The sequence below is a fragment of the Galleria mellonella genome, unplaced genomic scaffold (genome assembly GCF_026898425.1).
Source record: "Galleria mellonella isolate WM207_F2 unplaced genomic scaffold, CSIRO_AGI_GalMel_v1 utg184, whole genome shotgun sequence".
In the NCBI taxonomy this organism is placed as follows: domain Eukaryota; kingdom Metazoa; phylum Arthropoda; class Insecta; order Lepidoptera; family Pyralidae; genus Galleria; species Galleria mellonella.
Genome location: NW_026442025.1, coordinates 11,742,521 through 11,770,358, shown reverse-complemented (window position 1 = coordinate 11,770,358; position 27,838 = coordinate 11,742,521). Strand labels below are relative to the sequence as shown.

At 34.6% G+C, this 27,838-nt stretch overlaps 1 protein-coding gene and 1 long non-coding RNA gene across 6 annotated transcripts in view; one reads left to right on the top strand and one right to left on the bottom strand.

Annotated features, from left to right (window-relative positions):
• Positions 1-27,838, top strand: part of LOC128200445 (uncharacterized) — an 82,069-nt gene that overhangs the window by 8,401 nt on the left and 45,830 nt on the right. The window lies entirely within an intron of this gene.
• On the bottom strand, positions 82-26,735 carry LOC113522177 (uncharacterized). Of its 5 annotated transcripts, none has more exons than XM_052893861.1 (5): positions 26,045-26,735; positions 24,952-25,090; positions 15,293-15,450; positions 11,120-11,258; positions 82-259 (listed from the first exon to the last, which is right to left on the bottom strand). In XM_052893861.1, exons 1-5 carry the CDS (start codon positions 26,051-26,053, stop codon positions 255-257), a joined length of 450 nt encoding a protein of 149 aa, XP_052749821.1. In that variant the 5' UTR covers positions 26,054-26,735; the 3' UTR covers positions 82-254. The 5 variants fall into 5 exon arrangements, with proteins under 5 accessions (XP_052749821.1, XP_052749819.1, XP_052749822.1 ...); XM_052893859.1 differs by having other exon boundaries at positions 11,133-11,258; positions 26,045-26,699; XM_052893862.1 differs by lacking the exon at positions 24,952-25,090 and having other exon boundaries at positions 11,133-11,258; positions 26,045-26,695.

Genomic DNA, 27,838 nt, shown 5'->3' with positions numbered 1-27,838 from the left:
TTGGATCATAATTTTTTTTTTTCTCTTTTAAACAGAACGACGTATGTCGGATCAACTAGCAATAATAAAATAAAAAATATATTAAAAATAAATGAAACTATATTTTTATTTACATATAAAAATATGTAAATGTACGAATATTATCTTAAACAACATTTGCATAACTTCATGATTTGAAATGTAATTCTGGTGCGTATTTGAAAATGCAAGAGGTGACTTCGTTCCCCAGTTGACAGGGCGTTGCGGTGGCGTGGTTAACCTGAAAAATGGGAAAAATATTTTTACAAAATTTTTATTAACAAACTTGAAATGGTAAACATGATAACGAGCCACCTGATCGAAAGTGGTAATTGTCATCTATATATATTAATACCGCCTGTTAATGACAACTTTGTAATTACGACTCAGCTTGTACGAGCAGGCGCTTCTTTTTTTATTATTATTCTACCGTCCACTTTTGTGTTTCTAGTACTGTGTGTGCCATCTTGTTTTTACTTGGACATTGTAACGCCAGCTAGAACATTACTGTTAATATTTATATTAAATTAAACGCACTTATCAAGTATTATCAGAGATTATTCTAAAATAAATTCCATTGTGTCCACGCCGAGACACCACCATATACACAGAGTTTACTCCTATAAATTACTCAAGGCTCGTGGATTACGCTTCCCCGCAAATTTATTATTAATACCAATAAATTTACAAATAATAAGATTTCTGTGTTCTGTATCATGAAACTTTATTCATATTTAATTTTAATTTATTTAACTTTAAGCGACTTTAGTCTTTTTAATTTATTACTTAATTTAGAATTAATTCATAATTCATAAACTTATTATTAACACTTCTGTACTTTGGATTAAGACAATGTGACAATTCGTGTTACTACCGTGAAGCAGTTGTGTTTCCATGGCTGTTTCGGTATGAAGGGTGGGATATGGCAGTGAATTTACAGAGTACAGAGGAATAACACCTGAGTCCTCAAGAATCGCAACACATGGAGGGTCTCATGGTCGAAACAGTATACTCTGTCATGTCCATGGTACTGCTCATGTCTACAGGTGACGTAAACCACTTTCCATCAGATGGCCTTTCAGCTTGTTGGTTGCATTAACGAATGTATTTATAACTAATTTATTTTAACTTATATTTAATTTACATTTATTTAATTAAAAATGAATTTAAACTTAATTTACATTGAGTGGCTATCAATTAAATTTTGTCACTATGTCATATGTAATATACGTCAATATTGAATAAGTCCGTATCATATTTAGACTGTTAGTTGCATTATGCATATGAGTACAGTTTAATTAGATTTTATCAACGAGATTAACCAGTATGGATGCCTCGTCGCATAATTATTCAATCATGCAATGAGCTGTGAACACATTTACCCTTATAATCTGTGTCCACGGTTGTCGCTGCATGTAACTTTTTTCATCAGTAGCTCAAATCCCGTAAAATAAATCATTCAAATAACGGCCATGGTGAAAAATCGTTCAATTAAAGTCCTACCCAAAGTTTGCGTTCGATTTATTACCTGTCAACGGACTTGTCAATTTTGAAACAATGAAATTGTCGAAATTTCATTATTGAATGGACAATTTTTTTTTTATTATTATTTCAGCCGTTAACTGTCCACTGCTGGACATAAGTCTTCCATATAAGGAGAATTTTGCCAGTAGTTTCCATGCTTGGCAGGCGAGTTGGCAACCGCAGTTAGGTTTTCAGAGATGTTTTCAAAGGGACACTGCTGGCCATCCAGCCATGTTAGTCGACTTTTACGACACCCACGGGATAGGAAGGGGTGGCCTATTCTATGCCTGGACCACACGGTAAAATTTTCATTTATTAATTAAAATTAAAAGCAATATTAAAATAAATATTTTATTCTAATGAATAAAGGATTAATTAATTTAAACTTATTAATTGTTTTGTAAAACGAACAAAATTTACAAATGTTTTTTAACACAATGTTTTCAATAGTGTACGTGTTTCAGTTACATAATGGTTTTCACAACAAATTCACTTGTTCTTATAAAAATATTGCAGTTTTATCATGAGTAAATTTTATTATAATGCCGTGTGGTCCCGGCATAGAATGAGTTACCCCTTGCTTTCCCGTGAGTGTCGTAAGAGGCAACTAACAGAACTTAATGGTCGAGGGATAGGCAGCAGCGTTCCCTTAAAACATCTCTAGTACCTTAAAAGATTCATGTTAGCAATTTGTCTAATTATATAGTGTTTTTTTTTTTTTTAAGAAAGCATCACCACGAGTCCTTTAATAATATAATATTGTAAATAAAAAGAAAAAAATACTATGTGATTTTAACTGACATCAAAAGTGGATGGTTCTTTCTGTAAATTACAGTACCCCTACGGGGTGTCACGTGTCTTATGTACTTACTTATTATAATATTTAATTTGTACCACGTGGCATGCGAATAAATATATAAATAAATAAATAAATAATTCTAAAATTAACTGAAATCAATACACCAATTTTATGCAAATACAAAAGAAATTAGACATCGATATTCGAGAATCTCAAGATGCTCAATTGGAAACTAAAAAATTATACTGAAAATAGTGCATGTTTAAATGAACAATAGCATGCATTCCAGCAAATAAGTTACTCTTTTGTTCAGTTAAATTTGAAGTCAAACAGGCTAACATATTCTTGTATATTTTGTAAAAAAATATAACGTCTAGTCGCGTAGTTTTACAATAACAATAAGTATTCTTCTCTATTCATGCCTTTTTCTACGATAATTACTTTTTTTTTACCTTTTAAGATTCTCCCAGTACAGAAATGTTATCATTTTTATTCCATTACTTTTTCTAACATAAAAGAAAATTAAACTTATTTCGTCTCTGATTCTACATTGGTACTTATGGTAGCTCTGATTTCATCTTGATTTGTTAAGTTTTTCAAAATTTTAATAAGTAAATGAGATTATATTTGTAATATCTATATTAATCAGATAACATTTATGTTTTGATTTCATTTTGATTCGTAACATTTTTCAAAAATAAAATTCTGATGAATTTCGGAAATAGAATAGAATAATGTCAATAGTCCATGGTTTGACAGTGACATTTCTTTCTTTTTTATTGTTGACAAGTGTCTGACATTTTTGATGTATTCTTTTTATATAACATTTCGAATTTTAATGACTTATTTAACATTTATTCCTTTTAAGTTTTAATATTTGCATGCCTAATTATGGCGAAATATGAGAACTTATACTTATTGTAACATCTATACACTTACCATGTTGTAAATAATGTAACTAACACTTGTAAATAAATAAATAAATAAATGATAAAGGGTCCCGAATTGTTCTCGAAACTAGTCGAGTTTTCTAAATTTTATTACACACAAGTTATACCGGTAGTTATTACACTAAAAATGTATATATTTTTAATCCTTGTTTTAATTAGATAACATCTTCATATACTTATCTAATATCAACATAGTGGGGGGATAATGGATTATAAAAAACAGGGAGTAGTATCCCCAATGTTAGCAATACACCCTATCAGGTCGACCTCCTCGCGGTTCCCCCTGGAAACTATCGTGTTACCAAGTAAATCCATCACGATAGGTCTGACCTGCCTTGTCATTGTCATCTATCATCCCTCACTGGTGCCCCGCCAGCGTATACCGTTAGCGCAGGCGGTGTTACCATTCCATTATCATCCATTTAAATAAAAATACCAACGTACTTTAGAGAAAAAGAAATCCTAAATTAAATATTTTGTTCTCTAGAAACCCTATTTATTTATTTACATAAATAATTTTATTGAGCAAAATAAAATATGGTACAAAAGGCGGAATTAATGCTAGTAGCATTCTCAACCAGTCAACCTTTGGGATGAACAGTGAATCACGAATGCGGTATTTCATTATAGGGACAGATAAAGAAAATAACAACTAATAATGTATAAGTATATAAAATTAATAATATATACATGAATAATATAAAAGGAGTCACAAAATTTGACTTGACGATGTAACCCGCTTACAGAAATATCTAAAAACTAATTCTAAGTACCTAACAAACAGCGCAAGGCCTTTAAATTTATGGATTTATATCGAAATATCCTAATCTTTTTTACTGTAAAGTTTACTAAATAATGCATTAATGTAATATGCATGTAGAGGACTATATTAAATTGAGAGGTCAAAAACCCAGCACGCTGATTATAAATAAATAAATACCGTCAACGAATGAGTGGGAGGAAAGATTTGGTTTCATTTTCTTCATTTGTACACGCGTGGGGAGCAAGGGTGGGCAGCTAGTTTTTATTTAAAATCAAAATTTTTTGGATGTCACTTCGATACTACCAGACATATAAAGTACAGTAAGAACTCCAAGGAGAAACGAAAAAAAAATTTATATAAATATAAATATATATATGTATATATATTTTTATATTTTATCCATTTACAAGAATAAGAGAACTGTAGTGGCAATGGGCTGGTCACATAGCTCGAAGAACCGACAACCGATGGGCAAGAAAGGTTCTTGAGTAGACATTCCGTACGGGCAAACGCAGTGTAGGACGATCCCTCACTAGATGGAGTGACAACCTCAAATACATTGCAGGGAATCGATGGATGCAGGTGGCTCAGGACAGTTCCTTATAGCATACTGTGGGGGCGGTTTGTGTCCAGCAGTGGACGGATAATGGCTGAAATAATGATGATGATGATGATGATATTTGTTTATATAATAAAAATAAATAGATAAATAGATTTATTTAAACTTTAATGTACAGTGATTTGATTAATTCTTTGTTCCTTTAACGTACTTAATGCCGGACGGTGTTCTCCACGAGTCAGCTGTTTTTTTTTTTTTGATGGGTGATAATGGAATGGTTACCCCGCCTGCGCTAACGGGTTACGCTGGCGGAGCACCAATGAAGGGTGATAGATGATAATGAAAACAGGCCAGTTAGCCCATCATGATGAGTTCATCAGGAATTAACCATGATAATCTGGTTGGGTATATTGTTAGCAATGGGATTCTCAGTCTGCATCACTAACAATCCCTGTCCCCCCAACTGTTGGACAAACCGAGAAATAAGTATAAATATAAATGTACAATATTTTTATATAAAAATAAAACATTTGATATATTAATCCACAGTTTCCACAACTACTTTTCTAGCGAATAATAGTGTTTAGCTGTATATTTTTAAAGATTTCCAAAATACACGTATTTTGTTGGTGAAAATAGGAATAAGTAAGCTAAGCATACTACAGCCCGGTTAATCTACCTCTGACTTTATACTCCACCAACCGGATATTTTCGTGGCGCGAAAAACTATTTCCGCAGCTTTCATAGGTGTTGAAAGAACAGTTTTTTAAAGTTCTTTTTTCATTTACCAGAAAAAGATTCTGTCTCGTTCATTAGACTGATATTTTATTTCATATATAGATTTGTTTATCTATAACGATATCTCAGACAATATAATGAATTGAAGATATTATTATCATTATTATATATACGTGTGTGTGTGCGCGTGCGTGCGTGCGTGTGTGTGCGTGTGAGTATGCGTGTGCGTGCGTGCGTGCGTTCGTGCGTGTGTGCGTGTGCGTGTGCGTGTGAGCGCGCGCGTGTGTGTGTGTGTGTGTGTGTGTGTGTGTGTGTGTCATACGATAAAAATTATTCAATCATTGGGGATTGAATTTGGAAATGAATGAAAAAAGATTCTAGACGTTCAAGAAATTAGAAAAAAAAAGTATATTTTCTTAAAAGTTACTAAATTGAATTACCGTGTGATCCGGGCATAGAACGGGCCACCTCCTCCTTCCTCGTGTGTGTTGTAAGAGGTGGTGACTAAGGAAACTGTATGATGGAGAAACAGGCAGTAGCGTCTCTTTTGTTTCAAAAGAGACGCTACTGCCTATCACCAAATCCTAATTTCGGTTGCCATACCGCCCGCCAAGTGTGGCAATTACTGGCGAAATTTCCCCAATACGGGAGATCTATGTTTAGCAAAGGATAATTAACAGCTGGTTATTATGATGATGACTGATTTGAAAATATTATCATCATATCCTACCAGAGGGAGACTTTGTACAAAAGTCGATTGCTTGGGTACCTCTGTCCCATTCGTGTTTCTACCGTGAAGCAGTTGTGTTTGCATGACTGTGTTTCGGTTTGAAGGACGGGACAGGGCAGTGAATTTACAGGGTACAGAAAAATACAGAAGAAATCTGAGTCCTCAGGAATGGCAACACATGAGGGGTATCATGGGCGAAACAGTATACTCTGTTATGTCCATGGTACTGCACATGTCTATAGGCGACGGTTACCACTTTCCATAAGGTGGGCCGTCAGCTTGTTTGCAATGCTAAGTTTTATAAAAACAAATGGTATTACAGTGAAAATAAATTCGTCGAAGTTTCGCCTATCTCATTAAACTATAAAAAAAATAAAAAGTCTCAAATAATGGACGTCTGTCTAGACTCACAATATTCAATTATAATTTCCAATCTTAAATAATAAATACACGCCGAATGTCATTCGGGACAGATTGCAGTAAATAAATAGATAAAAAAAAAATCAGTAACATTCTTCTGAGTTAAAATTTTGGATCGAAAGGTTCAAATTACCCAATTCCGAAAACCATTTTAACATTTTAATTAGAAATTCTATTCCGTGGCTTCTTGTTGTTTTTACCCTCGCCTGAATTCTATTTCTTCAGAAGCACAAACTCACTGTCTATTATTCTAAAGCGATTCAATCATTTATTTAATTTTAACCCCCAATTCGAAAGAGACGCCGGTAGGTTTGTTTTTCTGTAACTCCTAAATTTCAATGCTTTTTTTTTTTAATTTAATCACATTGATATTTAAAAAATCTAAGATACACGATCGAGCACTAGAAAAAAAAATGCTTTCAATGAACACTGGTGTATTGAAATAACATAATAATGTAAATGCAAATAGTGTTAAAGCTCCAACATTTATGTGCCTACAATAATATATAATAATAAATTTAGTTCGGACTTTTAGGTGCATTCATATTTATTAGTAACAATGTTCTTAAAACTAATGTTAGTAAACTTACACACACACACACGCACACGCACACGCACACGCACACGCACACGCACACGCACGCACACGCGCAAGCACATAAATGCACATAGTATACAAATAATCATCGCTGTATAATTACATTAGAAATTGAGCAGCAGTGATTAACGTACACACAGTCCAGCCTGCTTGCCATCATATTCAGAATGCTGTTGGCGCTGTGCACCAAGGATGTGCACCTATATATGGCCAAACATATGTTTATAATATCCCCGTGTATGTCCCGGCATAGAATGGGCCACCCCTTCCTTTCCCGTGGGTGTTATAACAAGCAACATAGGGAGGGCGAGGGATGGGCAGCAACGTCCTTCTTAAAACATCTCTAAAAGCCTAAAAGCGGTTGCCAGCCACCTGCCAAGTGTGGCAACCACTGGCAAAACTCCTCTTATGAGGAACACTTATATCCAGCAGTGGACAGTTAACAGCTTATGTTTTTTTATATGTGTCACCTTGTTACTCATGTTTCAAGTAAATAATAAATAAATATAAAAAAATACATTTTTAACTTTCTAATGATGTTAATAGCCAAATAGGCAGAGATTTTGTTACAAATTTTGTGAAAATACGACATCTAGGTACGGCGTTTCGTGTTTACGATATATAATATAGGTAATTAACTCCGTATATAGCTCCTTCTACAATAATTATTTATTTCTTCGAAGTAATATCCAAATATAACCCGAATTAATCGGGTTATCCTTGGATGTCTATTTTATATGAAATTGCGACTCTAGTATTTATTTATATCTATGTTTAATTAAAGTAGTTTATTTTATGTAATTAATTTAAAAAGTATAAAACAAAATCACTATCCCCGTCTGTCTGTATATCCACTTACTTCGAACCTGTTTTTCTTGTCTTTGCTTTTTTGATTTTATCTTAGTTTCACAACCAATTAGATAAAGCAGAAGGTTTTATATGTATAATTTGGATTCGTGCGAAGACAGGGCGAGTTGCTAGTTCATAATAAACCTGTTCGCTAATTTGTGAATCTTTTTAATTTTTTAATTATTATTTGGCCTTGTGGTCCCGGCATAGAAAAGGCCACCCATTCCTTTCTTGTGGGTGTCGTAGGATACGACTAAGGGAGTGCGAGGGGTAGGCAACAGTGTCGCTCTTAAAACATCTCTAAAAGCCTAACTGCAGTTATTTATCCGCCTGCCAAATGTGGCAACTACTAGCAAAACCCTCCTTATGTACAACAGTAGATAGTTAAAGTCTGAAATGATATTGATCATGAATTTAATTCGAAGATTAACCCGTACAAACGGACAAATTGGCAGAAAATCACAAAATTAGAAAAAATCTGGATGTGTACGAGTACTATTTCACTTATAACATCCTCGTGACTCGGTTTTTAGCGTTTTTTTTTTTTTCTATATACACAAAATTACTTTATTAATTAAATAAAATTAAGATTTTTTTTTTAATCTTTTTCATTAATAATTAAACTTATATTACAAATTACATTATGGATACAATATAACATACTTAGACTGTCGTGAAGACAATCAATCTAGGACTTAAGTCTCATTTTCACCAAACGGTTTGCATCGAATCGGATCAGAATGGATTCTATAATCTTCAAACGATTTTAAACCATGTATACAGTATTTAAAGTCTATATTACCAAATCACGGACGGCAGCTAGACCCCGGGCGTCTTCCGCGACACGCGATCGTAGCCGAAAGTATGCTGCGACGTGCGATCGACTCCGTTCGCTTATCTACGTATACAATCGGATCCTTTCAGCTGTTATTATGTACAATCAAGGCCGTCGCTGGGCAGTACCATTCATTTTTCCTTCCCTTTTCTGTTTATGATGATTGTTTCTTCTTCGAATGCAATAGCCAACAACACTAAAGTCAACTTTAACCATTTTCAAGAATGAGAACACGCTAAAACTGTCGAAAGAAACTGTTTGAATAGGCGTTGAAATAAATACATTAGTGAGCGACGGTACGCAACCGATCCTATGCATCGGCATCCTGCCGGACGCGATCGGCTGTCGCCGCTTCGATTCGTATCCTTTCCGTTCCGATGCGATGCGAGCCGTTCGGTGAAAATCATCCCTAATTCGACACACGCGGTACCCATAAAGCCACCATGACAACAGCTATAAAGCAAAACTATTTTAATTAAATAATTAAATTACCGTGTCGAGACGGTGTAAGAATACAATGTGTAACCACTTGTTCTCATTTTTAGAATGGCGTAAGAGACAGCTCGGAGAATAGAACGTAATGCCTGGTAACACTGACTTTGGTCGTAGCAAAATCGATTATTTTAATTTTAAACCTAATCGATTGAACCTAGTCCGATCAAAATTTAATAAAACCAATCTGAAAGCGTAACTTTTTAGACAAATAAACATTTATTTTTTTTTCAAATCGGATAATAATTGTGGAATTTTGAGGAGTCATATGAAATATAACCGAATTGAAAACCTACCAGAGGGAGACTTTGTACAAAAGTCAATTGCTTGGATACCTCTGTTCCATTCGTATTTCAACCGTGAAGCAGTTGTGTTTGCACGACTGTGTTTCGGTTTGAAGGGTGGGATATGGCGTGAATTTACTGGGTACGGAGGAATAACACCTGAGTCCTCAGAAATGGCAACGCATGGGGGATATCATGGGCGAAACAGTATACTCTGTTATGTGCATGGTACTGCCCATGTCTATAGGCGACGGATACCGCTTTCCATCAGGTGGGCCGTCAGCTTGTTTGCCATTCTAAGTTTAATAAAAATTTTTTTTTTTTAATTCGGTTGAAAAAAAAAATATCTACCCAGCATACTTATAATTAATCTTTTTTTTTTATACCATGAAGGTGGCAAATAAGCTTACAGTCCGTCTGATGGTAAACGGTCACTGTAGCCTATGAACACCTGTAATACTAAGGGTGTCACGTGCACGTTGCCGACCCTGAAGAAAGCTCAATGTACACCATACTCTAGTTAGGGAAAACCTCGTCAAGGAGCTGATTCCGTAGCCTGAGCGTTCACGGGAAAAAACTCCTTTGAAACTGTCCTTGGATCGGTAAAAGGGAATGAGATATAAATGATTCGTTACTATGATTTTTCATCAAACTAGAAATGATTGCATATCGTATTTTCTATATCCGTCTATATACTTTAATAATGATCTGGTTAAATATGATAAATTCGACAATAAACAATCACGAAATCAAATACATATAAATAAAACCCTTTATATAAAAACTAATCTTTAAAGTTATATAAGTATATGTTACATTACACTTAAAAAGTACAAAAGGCGGTCTAATAATTAAAGACAGCCTTTGGATAGAAGAGAAAAGAATAAAGGCGGTAGCTATTTGACGGAAGAAGTGCACTTGTTTTTTTTTTTTTTTATAGGTGTAAATGGTATGATAACCACGCCTGCGCTAACGGTATACGCTGGCGGAGCACCAGTGAAGGGTGATAGATGAGAATGAAAACAGGCCAGTTAGCCCATCATGATGAATTCATCAGGAATTAACCATGATAGTTTCTAGTGAGAACCGCGAGGAGGTCGACCTGGTTGGGTATATTGCTAGCAATGGGATTCTCAGTCTCCATTACTAATAATCCCTTTCCCCCCAAGTGCACTTGTTGTATCAGCCCTCAACCGTTTACTGCTGCACATAGGCCTTCCCCATGAGGGGGGGTTTTGTCAGTAGTTGCCACGCTTGGTAGGCGGATTGGCAACCGCAGTTTTTATTTTGGTTATGTTTTAAGAAGGACGCTGCTGTTCATTCCTCCACCGTAAGTTCCCTTTGTCGTCTCTTACAACACCCACGAGAAAGGAAGGGGTGGTTCCATGCCGGGACCTAGACAGCTAGAAGTTTACTTATGTTTATTTAAGTGATCGTGTTAATTCCCGACCCGCATAAAACTTAAAACATGCAGCGCAAAAGTCTAAAAGTTAAATATAAGTTTGTAAAAAAACCAAATGAATTAAGAACTTCCTCTGGAAGTCGCCTCAAATCACTCACATTTAACACGTACCTCTTTATCGCAATTTTCAGACACTGTCTTCATGTGTTCTAGCTTCTTCTTGTTTTTGAATACCAAAGGTGACACAGTTGCCATGAAACCGATTTTTGAATATTTATTATTCTTTACAATTCCCACCTGTAATAAAATTCACAATTTTATATTACGATATTAAATATCGAATAACCTAAGGCATACTGGGATGTAGTGAAACACGCATAATTCCCTTTGTGAATGCAATAATGCCGAAAAAATACCCTACTATCCTTTAAACCTGAGGGCCTACCATGAAATGTTTTCCGAAATTTCGGAGCCAAATGAAACACAAATTTTATGTTAAAATTACATAATACATGCCGTTTGGAAATTAAAATATCGTTCCTTTGGACTTTTATGACAGGATGTATGACGAACGAAATGTTAAATTCCATTTATTGGTCCGATTTTGGTATAAACAAAAACATGAAATTAAATCCGAAATTTCGGAATTTTATTTCATGGTAGACCCGTTGCTTTGCGTTAAGAGGGCTGTCAAAATTTCGCATTTAATAAATAATTTTACGATATGAACTAGCGTGACTTATATACGAGAAAGCAAGATGTATACTCTTACAGTGATTTCTGTTATATGCCAACCCTGACTTAATAGGACGCGACTTGGACGCGAATCGTTAGCGCGTCAACGTAATTATTATTATTGCATTTACAGAAGAGCGAATACTACCTTAATATTATTTATTTATTCTGAATATCTGAATATCTTTTAACATGTTTCGAACAATTATATGAGAATTCGGTACACATTGCTCTGTCTTGATCTGTTCGTAGTGCTACAATGCTTTTAGAATAATCTGGTCGATTATTCTTGGCCATCCGAAAATAAAAAAAGATTTTATATAATTATAAATAATAATTTTAAACGGCTTATACCTTTAAATGGTTTATATTCTCATATTTACGGGCGTAAATTAATAACTATAGAGTTCAAAAATAAATAAATATTTTACAAGGTAGAAATGTAGCTCTTTTATATGATACCCCACTTAATTTTTATTTTGAGTACCAATTTTATATTCCATAATTTTCTTTTTTATTTATTTCTATTTCTTCTTATTAATTATGCAAAATATGTAGGCTAATGATACGCAAAACAATTCAAAATTTCAAGTCGATAACACTAGTAATTTTCACTATGATTGTCGAAAGAAGTCGCAACTTAAGAGTTCTTTTGTATATATTTGGTATGGAACCTAAAATTTGTCAATTTTAAAAATGCTTGCGATCAAATTTGTTTAAATAAAGATTCTTTCTATGTATTCTTATTGCTCTGTCTAGACATGCCCGTTGGACGAATATTATATACTCATTACATTGGCTTTGACTTTATTAAATTTTATTCTAAATCGATCTTATATATATTAGCTTTATTAGAAAAATAACAATATAAAAAGAAATATTTTCTTAAATAAAATTAAATATTACAAAAAAATACACATCAAAATTAATTACAAGGAAATATAATAAACAATTAAAGGAAATATAATATAAATAAATTCCATTCGTTTTTATATTATTTATATTAATGAATTTATTTTTCTCTATCTCTTAAATTGCGTCTTACTCAGAATTTTGTGATTGTGATGGTATTAAATTTCTCAGAAACTCTTTTGGTTGTTTATGTTAATAGATGCCTACATTTAATTTATATTGTAGACAAAATAATGTTTATTTTCAATTGTTATTTTTTTTTTTTTAATAAAAATAACAATTGACATATTTTGGCAACACTAAAAACAATTAAAAACAACATGGCATATGAGTGACACTATTCTAGTGTTTTTCTTTTCCTAATTTTTTATTTTTGTTTATTGTTAAATATTTTTGTAATTAAAAGTAAAATTAAGCACTAATTAAGTATTTCCCTTTTTGTTTTTCTTTTTAAATTGATACTTTATAATAATTAATTATTCTCTTCCAATCAATTATTAAATATATTTTTTAAATAAAAACATTTCATTGATGTTTATGTAAAGCAAGATAAATAGGCAAAGGTAAATTTAAATTTAATTTAAATGTAATAATTACCAGTACACAGCGAGGTCAGCGAGCCGCTTAATACTAAGGGCACCATATGGTTCAGAAACTAGTCGAGCTTTCTCAATCAAATTGCACGTAAGTTAAACCGGTAATTATTATATTAAAATATTAATGTATAATTACGACATTTTTAATAATAAATGCTTATATATAATATTTGAAGGGTATAAATTATCACGGCATTTTTATTACGCAATCTGTCAAGATTTTCAATTAATATTCGAGTAATTTAATTTTTTGGCGATTATGAACAATGGCTATAATTATACTAGAAATTCAAACACGAAACAAACATTTTTTTGTCTTAAATATTTTCTTCAAAAAAGTCAATTGCTTATTTATTAATTTATATATTTTTATTTTATTCTTTATTGTATACACTAGTTATTTATAAAAATATGACAGAGGTAATCAAATGTACAAAAGCGCGCTTAACTCTGATAGAGTTCTTTTAATTTCTTTTTGTTAAATTAATTAATTTAAAATATATTATATATTTTAAATTAATTAATTGCTAATTTATTGCTATATTAGCAATACTGTATTTTAGTTCGAAATGGGGATGTATGGCAGTAAAATTACAGCGCAAGAAGGTGTAACACTTCAGACCGCAAAAATAGTAACCCATGAGAGGTGCCATGAGCAGTGTATTCTATTATGTCCATAGTAGTATTCATTTCTATAGACGATGGTTACTACTATCCATCAGGTGGTCCTTCAGCTTATTTACTAAGCCATGTTGTATGATGGTCACAGGTTCGAATCAAGCGCATTACAATAGTATTTTTAATTATCAAAAAAAATAAGTGATTTAATATTTATTATAATTTCTATTTTAATTAAATAAATCTACATCAAAGGTTTGAGTTTGGAACAAGGATTTATCTTAATTAATTAAATTTACGTTGCGGCAGTCAATTCACTTGTATAAATTAATCAATATCATAACACAGAATTATGACCGAGGACAATTAATTTTACGTAATAATGTAATGCAATTTGTAATTAATTGTGATATTGGATATTCATTCTATTGTAATTTGTTTTTATTATTGTTTTATTAATGAACTTGTTAATTGATTATGGAAATTAATCTAAATAAAACATAGACCTAGATTAATGAAAAAAAAATTTGTTAGTTTTAGTGAAATATCGACTTTAAAAAGTAAGTTACGTAACCTAAATAAAAAAAACTAAGGGAAGGGGTTATTCAATATCACCAAATTTAAAATTTTGTTAAAATTCATTTTGGTGAAAATTTAAGTTCTATATTTTTCTGTGAGTACTAATTTCTGCGTTCGTTGCCTACACTGTAAGACCTAGAGTGAAGATAGATTACAGAAAACACTCTATCTTAATATCTCTATCTATCCTATTTAAGAGCTGCGCTCTTGTTGGTGGAGCTCTTGCCACTCACTACGATTTTCAGCGAATCTCTTCACCTCTTGATACGACACGACACTAACTCCTTCCTTGATCTGCCTGATGTAACTATGTCTCGGTCTCCCTCTTCCCCTCCTTCCTTCTATCTTATCTTCCATTATAATGTTCATAAATTCGTCGTGTCGTATCAAGTGCCCCAACATTTTTCCCCTTCTATCCTCAATAGTTCTAATAATTTGTCTTTTTTCCTTAACCCTAAGCAGGACCTCCTCATTGCTAACACAATCACTCCAGCTAATTTTCTCCATCCTTCTCCAGCACCACATTTCAAAGGCTCTAAGTTTATCCATTTCCTTCTGAGTTAATGTCCACGTCTCACATGCATACAAAGCTATCTTAATAATATAATAAAAATCGATCTAAACAATGAGCTCCCTGCCGAGGTCTTCACAAGAGACTGCTGCATGAGGTTCTCCAAAAGGGATGTATAAAGGTTTCAGGGTCGGCAACGCCCGCGTAATACCCCTGGTATTGCAGACGATCATAGGCTACAGTGATCGTTTACCATCAGACGGGCTGTATGCCTGTTTGCCAACTTTATGGTATAAAATATATATAGCGATAGTCGACACTTTCCATCAGATAAGCCATCAGCTTGTTTGTTTTTCATGTTCCATTAAAAAAATATTTACCTTTTCCAACAAACATTTGATGATGCAAGCAGCTTTTTCAGGGTAAGGCGGATCACCTCTGAGATACTCTATGTCAGCCTCAGTGGCCTTAACGTGGTCCATACAGGATCGAGCTGTACTGATCAGGGTCTTACGGACCACCGCTGTGATGGGGTTCTCTGTAAAAATAAAAAAAATATGAATATTATTTTCTTTATTTAACATGGAATGGTGAACATGTTATTAACCTATCATCAATTCATTGTCATCGTCATCATTCAGCCATTATCCATTGTCTACTGGTCATAGGCTTCCCCCATAGATTGGACCCTATAAGGAACGGTCCTGAGGCATCTGCATACACCGACATCCAATGCATTTGCAATGCAATGCATTTGATGTCGTCACTTCATCTAGTAGGGGGTCGTCCTACACTACTTTTGGCCGTACGGGGTCGCCACTCAAGAACCTTCCCCGTCCCCATCGGTTGTTGGAAAGTAGTAATTATCTCTTATGATATGAAGAGCATTAAGAATGATAGAGTAGACAGTACCTACTAATTTAACTGTCAAATGAAACCGAGTTCATAATTGTACTTTTACCTAATATTAAAAATATTTCTACCAACTAATTAACTTTTATTTTATAGCCGTATGGTGACGTCATATAATGGGCCGCTCCTTCCTTTCCCACGAGTGTCGTAAGAGGCGACTAAGGGAATTTAATTGACGAGGGATGGACAGCAGCGTCCCTCTTCAAACATCAACAAAGTAACAACTACTGACAAAACCTCACAAGCGGAGTCCTATAATCAGCAGTGGACAATTAACGGCCAATATGGGCCACCCTATCAGGTCGACCTCCACGTGGTTCCCCCTGGAAACCACCGTGAACAATTCTTGTTGAATTCGTCACGATGGGCTAACTGACCTGCTTCATCCTCACCTATCATTCCTCACTGGTGCCTCCTCGGTGTATACCGATAGCGCAGGCGGGGTTACCATTCCATTATCACCCATAAAAAAAATGATGATGATGACTAATTATTTAAAATCATCTACACATTCTACACTGCAACACAACGTCTCTCACCAATATCCTCGGCAAATACACCGCAAACCGCACAAAGGGAAAACAGCGCGATACTAAATCGACGCATAGCTAACATTTCGGTCACTTACATCTGTAAAATGTTACTCGAATAATGACAATAATTCCGCACCATTCCCCGTACAAACATCAAGATATAATCTTTCCCCGTCATTACACGAACAAATGAATGCTATAGAAATTGACAATTGCAGTGTTATTAGAGCGTAATCTCGGGCCTTTTCATGCATGAACGACTAAATAACATTGGTGGGTTTTGGCCTTTATGTTAAATATCATATTTATCATTAATTGAATAATAATAACTATAATTTTTTTTAATGCAACTTAGAATGGTAAACAAGCTGATGGTCCACCTGATGGAAAGTGGAAACCGTCGCCTATAGACATGAGCAGTACCATGGATATAATAGAGTATACTGTTTTGCCTATGATACTCCCCATGCGTTGCCATTCTTGAGGACTAAGGTGTTATCCCTGTAAATTTACTGCCATATTCCACCCTTCAAACAAAAACACAACTGCTTCACGGTGGAAACATGAATGGAACAGAGGTGCCCAAGCAAATAACTTTCGTACAGTCTCCCTCTAGTAAAAATAATTACAATTAATGGCTGTATAGTCCCAGCATAGAATAAGCCACCTCTTCCTTTCCCGTGTGTGTTGTAAGAGGCGACTAAGGGACAGCAAAGGGTAGGCAGCAGCGTCCCTCTTAAAAAATATCTAAAACCTGACTACGGTTGCCAACCCACATAACAAATTTAAATTTTCAATTTCTTACCGCTTAATTACATTTCTGTTTTGCCAAAGGTTGACTGGGAGAGAATGCTATACACGTATAGTATTAAGTCCGCCTTTTGTACTAGACACTTTTTGTAATGTGGTCACTAAAGAATAAATAAATTATAATTGTAGTTCATCATCATATCATCATCATATCAGCCCTTAACCGTCCACTGCTGAACATAAGCCTTCCCCATGGGGGGTCTGCCGGTAGTTACGACACTTGGAATTCAAGTTGGCAGCCACAATTAGGTTCGGTGTTGTTTAAAAAGTGACGCTGCTCCTATCCTTCAACTATTAAGTTCCCTTAGTCGGCTCTGACGACACCCACAGGAAAGAAAGGGGTAGCTCATTCTATTCCAAGACCATGAGAAGAAGATAACAAAATTCAAACAACATTTTCTTCTCTCGTAAAATCCTGTAACTATAATCCAATGTTCAAGGGGGAAATGGATTGTTAGTAATGGGGTCTAATGAACCCATTGCTAACAATACACCCTATCAGGTCGACCTCCACGTTGTTCCCCCTGGAAACCATCATGAACAATTCTTGTTGAATTCGTTACGATGGGCTAACTGACCTGCTTCATTCTCACCTATCATCCTTCACTGGTGCCCCGCCGGTGTATACCGATAGCGTAAGCGGGGTTACCATTCCATTATCACCCATTCAAAAAAAAATCTAATGTTCATTGATGTTATCGCTTTATTTAATGCCCAGTAAATTCAAGACTTAACAAAAAAAAAGAACGAAGAATGAGTGTAGGTAATACGTTTTTGTTCAATTAAAACACAAAACTAATTTACAACATCTCTTAATTAAACGTTTGGAGAGATTGTAATTTAGTAGATAAAAAAAATAGACTATTACCCCTTCGTTTTAATAACAAAAGTTTCATTCAAATTTTATATATAAAGCTTATATTATCTTTCTGTTAGTTATTATTATGTTTAGATTTATTAGTCTATAATTAATTGAAAGCTCTTTCTAAGATTATGTATTTATAAGCTTTTATTCAATTATAATTTAGATTTAAAATGTATATTATAATTGAATGTTATAACAAAAATGTACATAGGCAGACAATTGTGTGTTCCTTAAAGGGATTTCTTCCAGTCAACCTTGAAAACCCGAAAGGATAAGTATAGAAAAAGTCATATAAGTATACCATAGAAAGTAGTAACTGTGTTCAAAAGGAAAGAGATTCTCATTTCGAATGCATTTTTTGTTATGTTTATTACGTCACAACTCCGTCAGTTGTAAATCGATTTCTATTTTTTTTATCTGAAACGATATACCTGCAGTTTGTTTTTTTATTTTTTGTCATAGCCAATCTTAATTATTTATATAAATTGTAGATAAACCTATGTATTTAATAAAACATAAATTAAAAAAAAATTAAAAAAAAAAAAAAATTTTTTTAATGTATTTCCCCTTCTTTTCCAGTGGGTGTCGTAAGAAGTGATTAAGGAGGATGAGGAATGGGCAGTAGCATCCCTCTTGTCAAGCGTGGCAACAACTGGCAAAACGCCCCTTATGGGGAAGACTTATGTCCAGCAGTGGATAGTTAACGACTGAAATAACAATATATTTTACAAAAATATTAAAATATATTGCTACTTATAGAATTCTGTATCTATATCAATAATGCTGTAATAAATCTTTCAATATTTGATAAACGACTAGGTAAGACGTGGACTGCAGATATTTTCGAATATTGCTCATTTTTCACCTACCACTGCTTTGTGAATTCAATACAGCCAAAATGTATTATGGAAACATTTTAAATTTTCTATTTTGGAAAATCTAACCCCTTAGATTATATATATGAACCCTCTTATTCATACAGACGTCAAAGCTATCATAAATCTATTTTAGCACACTCTGTATATACTTGAAACGGGTATATTTGTTAAATTAAATAAGCATAATAATAAGATTGATGAATGTGGAAGAAGCGAAAGAGGTTTGTTTGAATCGAAGCATTTGGCGTTCCATTGTTTCTGCCTACCCTAATGGGAGACAGGCGTGACAGATATGTATGTATGTATGTTAAATAAGCACATGTTTACAGAAGCAAAAGAGCAAATACAAAGAAGCGTAAGATACCCTAAAATACTAATATCTTATACAATGCCTAAAACAAGCCGTTTATTAAGAAATTCCTATATGATGTGTTTAAAAATCTTTAACAATATACCTTTTTTTTATACAACTTAGAATGGCAAACAAGCTGACGACCCACCTAATGGAAAGTGGTAACCGTCGCCTATAGACATGAGCAGTACCATGGATATAATAGAGTATACTGTTTCGCCCATGATACCCCCCATGCGTTGCCATTCCTGAGGACTCAGGTGTTATTCCTCCGTACCCAGTAAATTCACTGCCATATTCCACCCTTCAAACCGAAACACAACCATGCAAACACAACTGCTTCACGGTTGAAACACGAATGGTACAGAGGTACCCAAGCAATCGACTTTTGTACAAAGTCTCCCTCTGGTAAATATATGAATATAAAGGTACTTCCATTAAATAAATTTAAAATTGTATTACGTAAATGGTTACTTTTGCTAAACTTTTACTCTGTAAACGAAGTTTTAAAAAAAAGAATAGATAAATATCTAATACAGTTGTCGATGCATAAATTAATCAGTTCCTATTAAAGTGGGACATTTGCATGCTATTCTGTAATGGCTAAATAGGCACGAAACTTTATGTAATATAAGACCACCGATACCTACCCTATTTAAAGCAAATAAATTTATTATTATTATTAGCTATTGAACTGTTCTTGTCTCTTTCTTTTACGCTAAATTCCCAATTTAAAAGAAAGTGACAAAACAGTTAATATATGGGACAGTGTGTCCATACAAATTATCATTTTATCATCAGTACAACCTGTTGTCCATTGCTAAACATAGATGTACCCCAAAGATTGCGGGGAAGGGATTATTAGTAATGCGGACCACCAGTCACATTGCTATCAATGTACACTGTCAAATTGACCTCCACAGCACCCCCCACCCTAGAAAATATCGTGCTGAATTCCATGTGTATTCATTACGATGGGCTAACTGACCTGCCTTTTCATTCTGATGCTCCTCCAGCGTATACCGTTAGCGCAGGCATGTTACCATTCCATTATAATCCATTAAAATTTTACATCCATTAAGTCTATAAATTGACCAATACCACGTTAGGCAAGTGAAACTTATTATAGCAAATGATGACATTAGAAAATAATGGCCGACCTTATCGCTAAAAGCGATCTCTTCCAGGCAACCATTGGATGTATGTAGGTATATTAATATTCAATAGAACAAGGTCAAAACTCCATAATTATTCATAATGATGTTTATTTTAATGATTACTTTGATTTATATCTAAGTATTCATTTAAAATATGAATTTCGTTTTTGAATCATTGAAAGTGACTGCTATTTTGATTGTATGTATATATGAACTTGTAAGTAATATGTACATACATACATATGTATATTTATAGAATAGAATAGAAAATATTTATTGCCAAAAAAACATAATTATAAATACAAAAATGTTATATATGTAAGAAGTGTTTCATATTAGGCAAAGGAGCTGGCACAGCTGATGCTGAGAGTGTCCCAGTACAATGAGCACAGCTGCCGAGCACTGGTTCTCAACCAGTTACTGTGCACAGTTTTTGAAATAAATATATATGAAATACTGGCTAGTTGTAATTGTTTTGAAAATAGCATTATTAACAAGTAAAAATACAAAAATTCGAATTTTAAATTTCTCGTCACTTTCTTTCAGTTATAGCAATATACTATGGCGACAATACGATTCTGTTCGATGTACCAAAACATTCAGTGGTGAACATTGTCTGAGAAATGATGATTGAATAATATTGAGTTAAGTAAAAAACGATAGCCAAGCTAATAACAACTTTAATAATTCGCGATATAGTCCCTAGTGGACTGTTAAAAATACGCCAAATTTACGACAAGTAACGGTTAATTAAATGAAGGGATGAATATAATAAAATTAAGAAATTAACGTTTCCATAGTTCCCCCTAGCTTCCACAGATCCCTAAACCAAAATATTTTGACTTAGGGATTTTTTTTACACCACGAAGGTGGCAAAGAAGCATGCAACCCGTTTGATGGTAAACAGTTACTGTAGCCTATGAACGCCTGCAAAAAAAGGGAACTGAAGAAACCTTAATATATCCTTTTTGAAGCACTTCATACTGTAGTCTCTAGGAAAAACCTCGGCAGGGAGTTTATTCCACAGCCTGAGCGTCCACGGGAGAGAATTCCTTTAAAACCGCACTGTACATGACCATTTAGGTTCAAGCGTGTGAAGATGAATTCCTTATCGATGACGAGCGGTACGATGATAGAAAATCATCGTGATAAGTCTGCCGTATACTTTATATGGCAGATTTACCACGATGATAAAGCAATCTTAACTTACTTGTGTCCTTGTTTTGATAAAATGTGACAATAAACAACGTTCTAATGACACTTGACAAAAATGAATTCACCAATTAATCAACGAAATCTACTTCTGACGGTTATTTCCTCGATAAATTGTAAAACGAAATTGTTTTTTATTAATAATTTTTACGGCACTGAGTACTAGTGCTGGTTTAAGCCAAAACAGGACCGAAAATCAGTGTTGCCATGCGTAAAAAAAATAAATATTACTATCTTTTGTTGATATTTACATGAAAAATTATAAATTTAATTTTTTTTTAAATTAAAGGTAAAAAAATATTATAATATATTGCTTACCGTGTGGTCCCAGCATTGAATGGGCTACCCCTTTCATTCCCATGGGTGTCGTAAGAGGCGACTAAGGAAACTTAACAGCGTTCCTCTTTAAACATCGGTAAAGCCTAACTGCGTTTGCCAACTTGCCTGCCAAGCGTGGCAACTACTGGCAAACCCCCTCCCCCCAATATGTGGAGGCCTATGTTCAGTGGACAGTTAGCTGATAAGATTATGACGATGATGATGATGAATGAAATGTTTTGTAGTGATATAACGAAAGGTCACATTACGCGTTAAGGGCAACATATTACTTGTAATATGTCGCGAACTAACAGCCAGTCTCTAGTGCATACGACATATCACTGTCATAAATTAACTAGCTCGCATATAATTACCACAGTTAATATTCTGTTCACATTATATTAGTGTAAATGTAATATACCAATGTCAAAGGTGCGATATATGGACTGTATATGGGGTCAATATACATACATACATATCTGTCACGCCTGTCTCCCATTAGGGGTCAATATACTGGTTGATATATTGTTAACGTTCCACTCCATTTCTCCTATAGAGAATTATATTTTTTATACAACTTAGAATGGCAAACAAGCTAACGGCCCACCTGATGGAAAGTGGTAACCGTCGCCTATAGACATGAGCAGTACCATGGACATAACAGAGTATACTGTTTCGCCCCTGATACCCCCCATGCGTTGCCATTCCTGAGGACTCATGTGTTATTCCTCTGTACCCTGTAAATTCACGCCATATCCCACCCTGCAAACCGAAACACAGCCATGCAAACAAACTACACCTTACAAATATTTTCTATGCAATAATGAATGATAGTAATAGGAGCAATAATTACGATTACCAAAAATAAATTACTATGCAATATCCAACTTTTTTTTATGGGTGATAATGGAATAGTAACTCTGTCTGCGCAATCGGTATAAGGAGGCAGGACACAACTTTTTTTTATGACATCAATCTATTTAGATGAACGAGCATGCGGTATACCTAATGGTAAGTGATTACGAGTGAGGGATGATAGGTGAGGATGAAGGATGTGAGGAGGAGGCAGGTCAGTTAACCCACCGTGACTAATTCCACAAGAATTAACCACGATGGTTTACAGAGAGAGTCGCATTGAGATAGGCCTGATAAGTACATTGCTAGCAATGGGACTGTTAGATCCCCATTACTAAAAAATCCCTTCCTCCCAACTTGAATATTTTTTTTTTATTGATGATAATGGAATGGTTACCCCACCCGCGCTAACAGTATACACAAAAAAGGCACAAGTGAGAGGTGAAAGGAGAGAATGAAAAGGCAACTCAGTTAGTCTGAATTCCTGATGTATTCGTCACGATGGTTTCCAGGTGAGACCACGTGGAGGTCGACCTTATGGGGCATATTGCTAGCAATGGGACTGATAGTCCGCATTACTAACAATCCCTTCCCCCCAACCTGAATAATTAGGTAAATGTACTTTATTAAAATATCATATTGCAACGCTCATGTACTTACATAATACTGCAGTAATATATGACAGTATTGGCTAGCTAGAGTAATTGTTCCCAATTTGCATTGGACGGATTTATATTACATTGTTCAGTAAATTAATAGCAGCTCTTCAACACGAAGCACATGGAGTAATATAATCTATTGACATTTAATAGAGATAATTTTATCAGTTTTTGGGGTAAGAAAAAAGTATAGATAACACATTTATATTCATATATATAATTGCGTGCATGCGTGCGTGTGTGCGTGTATTTTATGTATGTAACTTATTATCCACTACTTGATATGCGTGGACTTTGGAAATACGAGAACCAATTAAATAGATTTTAAATAAGTGTACAAGATAAAAAAATGCATTCATTTTACACACACACATACGCATACACATACACACTCACACACGCACGCAACCACGCACGCATGCACGCACACACGCACGCACGCACGCACGCACACACGCACGCACGCACGTACACATATATGTACATATACATATGTATGTATATATTATCAGTTTTGGTACCGTACCGTTAACACTAGGTTTCGAGGAGCGATTTTTTAATTTACCTAAAGATGCCGCGTTTAAAAATGAAAGACATGTCGCAAAACGTGCGTGGACGAAATGGCAGTTCACGACTGATGACTAATATGGAAGGTTGTGGAACATATGGTAGTAATAATACTAGTCAATCTTGGAGTGTTGGCAGTCGCACACATACATACATACAGACATGTAGTGGAATTAAACAAAATAATTCTATTTAAATAACCAGTTTTAATTTATTTTCTATCTATACGTATCGGATTATTAGTTTTACATAAAAAATAATGAGTAAATAAGAAAGCCTGTATAATAACTCGTTTATGTTAATATCAATCGTGTGCATTCATACATTAAGTCGTAAATTCAAAAAAACATTATAACAATACAAATAAATCACATAACAAAATTAACTGAAAGCATTGTACTGCCGAGAATTTTCCATGCATGATAAGTTTTGGAAATACACGGAAATGGAATACTGTGATAGCATCAGGATATTATAGTCTATAGTTGACGAGACTGGTCACATAGTTGGGCATAAAGCATGTTTGTTTTATGACGTCATAATGGGGTGTTATGGCGTGGCAGTGACGGATGGGACTCAATGTTGGGAGGCGCCGCTTTTATAGTTTATGAGGTGAAATTAACAAAGGCCCGGGTCAAATTCCGTCCTTCCTGAATATTAGCATAATATTCGTGGCATGGCTGATTTCGTAGTTTAGGTAGTTTTCTTGGGTGTTTTAGATGTTTTTTTGATGTTTCTAGTATAAAAATTTATGTTTATTTTTGTAATTATATATGTATTCATATATATTTATGTATTTGTATATATGTTTTTTTTTTTATACCACTGAGGTGGCAAACAAACATACCATCTGATGGTAAGCGGTTACCGTAGCCTATGAACGCCTGCAATACCAGAGGTATTACGCGCGCGTTGCCGTACCTGAAGAAACCTCTACCCCCCTTTTGAAGAATCCCATGCTGTAGTCTCTTGGAAAAACCTCGACAGGGAGCTCATTCCATATCCTGAGTGTTCGTGGGAGAAAACATCTCTGAAACCGCGCTGTACGCGACCATTTAGGCTGTAAGGTATATATAAATATTTGTATATTTATGTGTAGGTTCTCGATTCGGCTGTATTATTTTACTAGAGAGAAATTTTCTAAAAAAGTCCTCTACTTAGACAGCTCTGCCCCATTCGTGTTTCTGCTGTGAATGTAGTTTTGTATGAATGGTTATGTTTCGATTTGAAGGGTGGGCTATAGTAATGAAATTACAAGGAACAAAGGCATAAGACATTATTTCTAATTTATTTCATTATTCATTATTAGGAATTCCAAAGCACAAAGTGTATCATGGGTGATACAGTATACTCTGTTATGTCCATGGTACTGCTCATGTCTGTAGGCAACGGTTACCAGTTTCCATCAGGTGGGCCGTCAGCTCGTTTGCTATTCTAAGTTGCATAAAAAAAATGACTGCGTTACACAATTCACGGAATTATTCCCAGTTTATATATAAATGTTTATTTTATGACGACTCAAGTGTCACTTTTCGTTAACTTGGAATGTTAAAACAATACAAAAATTCTTATATGGGCATAAAAATTTTCACAATGTTTATTTTTACCGTTTACTTTGATATCTGAGATTGTTCTTTAAAATTTAAGAGATATCTTCTAATATAAATATAAAATTCTCGTATCGCGCTGTCTTTTAACAAACTCCTCCGAAACAGCTTTACCAATTTTTATAAAATTTTGTATTCATATCGAGTAGGTCTGAGAATCGGTCAACATCTATTTCCCTTCAATGATAAGGGTGACCCACCCCTAAATATATTTTTTTTATTTTTTGACAGCTATTTAAGGCCGACAGCACACCTGCAATGCCGTTAGTGTTGTAAGTGATAATGGGCGGCGATAGTCACTTACCATCGGATGAGCCCGCATGCTCGTTTACACACTGTGTTGTAAAAAAAAATTTTTTGACAAAATCTATTTATTTTATTGTGATTTAGCATTAAAAAATACATACCAGTCTCATTGCTAGCAATATACTCTGTCAAATCGTCCTCCACTTGGTCTCCCCTAGAAAACATCGTGATGAATTCAAGGTGTATTCATCACGATGGACCAACTGCTCTGCCATTCCAGTCTCACCCATCATCTCTCATGATGCCCCGCCAGCATATACCGTTAGCGAATGCGGGATTACCATTACATTATCATCAATTAAAAGAACCAAAAGTGTATTTTGACTGACTGAATTATGGTCTATATTTGATACTCGACTTTAGTATAATGATGTAGTTAATGCTTCCGATCGATAGCCACAGGATCCTGCAGTTATAAATTGCACGATTAATATTAATCCGTAACGGCTGTCGACGCGCTATGTAGGTTTACACTGCAGGACAAACTGATGTCTCATCTTTTGAGCTCCGATTTCAATTTTGACAGTTTGCTGTTAATCCTTATCCTTACTAAAGATAAACAAGCGACCGGACTATCGAACTCTCTTCCATTGCACATTCACGAAAGTCAAGGGCTGAATATTTTCAAGTGCAGATTAAAAGAGCATCTTCTGTCTTCATAAACTTATAACAGTTATATGTACGTATTATGTAATATATGTAATATATATATATGTTTGTGTGTGTGTGTGTGTGTGTGTGTGTGTGTGTGTGTGTGTGTGTGTGTGTGTGTGTGTGTGTGTGTGTGTGTGTGTGTGTGCGTGTGTGTGCGTGAATGCGTGTGTGCGTGCATGCGTGTGTGCGTGTGTGCGTGCGTGCGTAAGTGCGTGCATGCGTGTGTGTGTGTATTATTATATACAGATATGTGTGTATTTTGATTATAGGCATATAAGTTACTTTGTGTTTAGATAAGCAAAATTTACTGTACAGAAATACAGAAATTACAGTTGTATGGTTTTTTTTTTGTAGAAGGGATATTTTTAAGCCACTGTATAACTATGTAAGATTGTGGTTCTTAATACAGCGTTGATTTTTATGATTATTTGGAAACTCGTTTATACCCGCGACTTCATTCGTATAACTGAGATAAAATAATAGCCTGTTACCTTCCCCATACCATATAGTATTTGTATATTAAATTCTATAGTAATTACTTTATGTCATTTTGGTGGAGTGAAATATAATATACTCAATGATTTAACATCATTGTCCGCAGTCTATTTTGCTAGCAACCGTACAGTATTAAGCTACAAATTGAAACATGCTACCGTTTAATGAGCTTATTACGAATATCCGTTCAATAAATGTCAATTATTTCCGTGGTTAAAGTTGTTCAGGTTTATTCAACGCGATTTGCCTGTGAAATTTAATTTCTAATATTTTCGAGAAATTGCAACAATTTTGTAATTTGTATTTGTATAATCTGTCTGATATCAAATTATCTTATATTTAATTGTAAATTTATCATCTTTCAGTTAATTGCCCACTGTAGAAAATGAGTCTCCTCAATTTTGGGGTATCTCATGTGAACGGTGTGGACTGCCGTTCGGTGAGCGTGGACTGTAGGGGCGTTGGTTCAGGCTGGAGTGAAACACAGCGATTACTATTCTGAAGCCTCCGGTACCGTCTGAAGAGAGTATTTTTCTTCTTGTCCTATTTCTTCTCGAGTGTAGTGCGTCGCTGCCCGGAAGCGAATGCCGCTCGACGAGAGGCGGCCTATCTTTATACCCGCCCGCTCGCATGATAACGTTTCCAACTCGCGTTAGCGAATCTGCGCGAGCGGGACGGGGCGAGAAAGAACGAGACGCGTGTCTCTTCAGATCGGTACTCTATAGCGTTTATTTATTGCAATTTAC